The 3,296-nt window shown below is 37.1% G+C and overlaps 1 protein-coding gene across 1 annotated transcript in view; it reads left to right on the top strand.

The window, feature by feature from the left end:
- The window catches only part of SMARCC1 (SWI/SNF related, matrix associated, actin dependent regulator of chromatin subfamily c member 1), a 207,675-nt gene that overhangs the window by 111,750 nt on the left and 92,629 nt on the right, over positions 1–3,296 (top strand). Inside the window, exons 16-17 of the mRNA XM_017530009.2 lie at positions 1,256–1,369; positions 2,459–2,618. Of these exons, the coding sequence (XP_017385498.1) occupies positions 1,256–1,369; positions 2,459–2,618 (274 nt within the window). The remainder of the gene's footprint in view (positions 1–1,255; positions 1,370–2,458; positions 2,619–3,296) is intronic.

The raw sequence follows: 3,296 nt of genomic DNA on the forward strand, positions 1-3,296 counted from the left end.
ACTCCCATGTACTATGTTCACGATATTAATCTGTTTCTCTTTTCTTGTTTTTGAGACTGAGTCTTGCTTTTTCACCAGACTGGAGTGCAGTGGTGTGATCTCGGCTCACAGCAACCTCTGCCTCCTGGGTACAAGCAATTCCCTTGCCTCAGCCTCTCAAGTAGCTCGGACTACAGGCATGCGCCACCACTCCCGGCTCAGTTTTTATATTTTAGTACAGATGGGGTTTTACCGTGTTGGTCAGGATGGTCTCCATCTCCTGATGGTGTGGTCAGCCCGCCTTGGCCTCCCAAAGTGCTGGGATTACAGGCATGAGCCACTGCACCTGGCCCTTTTCTTTTTTTTGGAGAGAGTGTCATCCCGTAATGCAGCCTGGTGTGCAGTGGAGTGATCTCTTCTGCCTGTGTTTTGTTTTATTTATGTGCCAAGAACTGTTGCTAGGTCTCAAAGTCCTTAACACTCTGTTTTTAAGTACTATATTTTGTGAGAGAATTCCTTGGAATCTGCTATAACAGAATCTCAATTTCTCTCTCCATTTTTGTATGTTCTTTTCCGGATTTGGTCTCATGGGTTCTACTTACTGCCCAGCTGTGATCTCCCTTAAAGAACTTCCATAAGAAGTTATATAGCTGTTTTCAGAGCCAAATTCATATGACATGTGTGGAATATAGAACTGATAGGCAGCAGAGATTGAGAGCATAGATTGAAGCACCACCACAGTGGCTGAGTTGAATTCTGGCTCAACCAGTTACCAACCCTGTGGTCTAGGGCAAATTCTCTAACAACTCAGTGTTTGTTTGCTCATCCATAAATGGGATGATAGCAAACCCTTCCTTTTAATATGAAGAGACTATGAGGACTAATTGAGTTGTTAGACATACATTGCTTATAGCAGTGTCCTCCACACAGTAAAGTATAGATATGTGGTAGTAAGGGAGATAGCCTATGTAACCAGGTGTTAATTTCGAATTCTGCAGTTAGCCACCCCCATGACCAAGTTTGAATTTATGTTACTTCACATTAATGTCATTAGATTACTTGTTGTTACATATTAGTAAACAGTTGTATTGCATATTCTGGGTTCTAAATTCACTTGTAACTTTACGCAATATAATATCACTGTTGTTTTTTGGGCTGTTGTCTTGATTTGTTACTGTATTTATTTTTATGAAATCTGAAGATTTTTGGCTTTCTGAGTAACATTGTTTCTAAAAGAATACATACCCACCTTATGAATTTTGCAATTGCTTTTTAGATACTTGGCATATCGAAATTTTATGATTGACACGTATCGCCTAAACCCCCAAGAGTACTTAACCAGCACTGCTTGTCGGAGGAACTTGACTGGAGATGTATGTGCTGTAATGAGGTAAAGCATTTGACTTAGAATTTCTGAGACATTTCACTGTAGGAATTTACTGATGCATTGCTGTCTAATGTTTGCTTGATTAAACTGGATATTTCAACTGGGTAAAATACCTAATTTTAGTTATCTCATTTAGGGGTTGATTATATTTTGTTTCTTTTTATTTCATTCAATTTAATTATTTTTATTTTATTATTTTAATTTAATGTTATCATGATGGGGTTTCACAGTGTTGCCAAGGCTGTTCTCAATCTCCTGGCCTCAAGTGATTCTCCTACCTTGGCCTCCACTGTGATTGCAGGTGTGGGCCCTGTATTCAGGATTAGGAGTTGAATATTTTAAATATTTAATTTAGGCTGGGCACGGTGGCTCATGTCTGTAATCCCAGCACTTTGAGAACCTGAGGTGTATGGATCACCTGAGGTTAGGAGTTCAAGCCTGGCCAACATGGTGAAACCCCGTCTCTATTAAAAATAAAGAAATTAGCTGGGTGTGGTGGCACGTGACTATATCTCAGCTACTTAAGAGGCTGAGGTGGGAGAACCCAGGAGGCAGAGATTGCAGTGTCATCCAGCCTGGGTGACAGATCAACACTCTCTCAAAATAAATAAATAAATAAATATTTAATTAAGTTTTTTAGATTTTACAGTTCATATTTTTAATTTTTTAGTCAAATCACAAAATAACCGGGGATGGAGTGGGTTCAGGTTGAGAGTGGATAAGCTCTGTGCCCTAGATCTGCCTAAAGACAAAAAAACAAAAATGTGGATTTTTTTGGTGTGTATATTTGGTCTATGTGTGACTTCTTTTATTAACATGGACCTAAATCTGTATTTGTGCTCTCATTTCTGTGGTTGAAATGATAAGACTTTGTAGTAGGTTTAGGAGGTGCTGTGTTATTAACTTTACTTGTGACTTAAGAAATTGTTCCTCATATAAGAAAATCTGTCAGGTCGTTTGTGGTGTTTCATAGCCTGCTGAGAATATTTACTTCTTTTATTGTTTCTGTTTTTTAATAACGATGATGATGATGATGATAAAGCACCTGAAGTTGATTCTCTAGATTTTAACTTTTTGAGCTTTTTTCTTTAGGGTCCATGCCTTTTTAGAGCAGTGGGGACTTGTTAATTACCAAGTTGACCCGGAAAGTAGACCCATGGCAATGGGACCACCTCCTACTCCTCATTTTAATGTATTAGCTGATACCCCCTCTGGGCTTGTGCCTCTGCATCTTCGATCACCTCAGGTAAATTAATGTTGACTTTTTTCTTCAGAACTGGGTAGTAACACATGACTATTTATAGCATATCTATTTAGGAATAATTATTGTATTGTAATGCTATTAATCGTGCTATTTCTTTTATGGTTGGTTGTGTGTGTGTTTTGGTGTACTGTAAATATTACAGTCCAAAAGAATATATGGTGTTTAAGTTAATGCTGTCCCACCAATCCCAAGACCCAATGCCTTACTCTATCAGATTCTTAATTTACTTTTATATACATTACTTCCTTTATCCTTCTGTCATCAAACAGACACTCATAAGTAAGCAGATGATGCAAAATCTTTTTTACCTTCCTCCAGTCTATGTTCTAAAAATGTGAAGCAAAGAAATCTTTATAACTTGTCCTAAGATTTGTAAAGTTTACATCCATATATACATTATCAAACAGATTATGTCAAGGAAATTATATATAGCATTAAGTTGTATTTACAGGAACCTAAGGTATAAGAACTTTGTCCCATTGTGAAATAGAAGATAGTAATGAAAATTTGTTATCCTTTTTGGGACGTAAATGGACACCAAAATGTGTCTTATGTGTTGAATTTTTGTTAGAAGTATAGTGTAGAAGTGTGGGTATTTATTTTTTGTAGGAAATCCACCAGGAGTGGTTTAAGTGCCAATATTAAATAGTTTTTTTTTTTTTTTTT

The sequence above is a fragment of the Cebus imitator genome, unplaced genomic scaffold (assembly GCF_001604975.1).
Source record: "Cebus imitator isolate Cc_AM_T3 unplaced genomic scaffold, Cebus_imitator-1.0 Scaffold0, whole genome shotgun sequence".
NCBI classification, from domain to species: Eukaryota; Metazoa; Chordata; class Mammalia; order Primates; family Cebidae; genus Cebus; species Cebus imitator.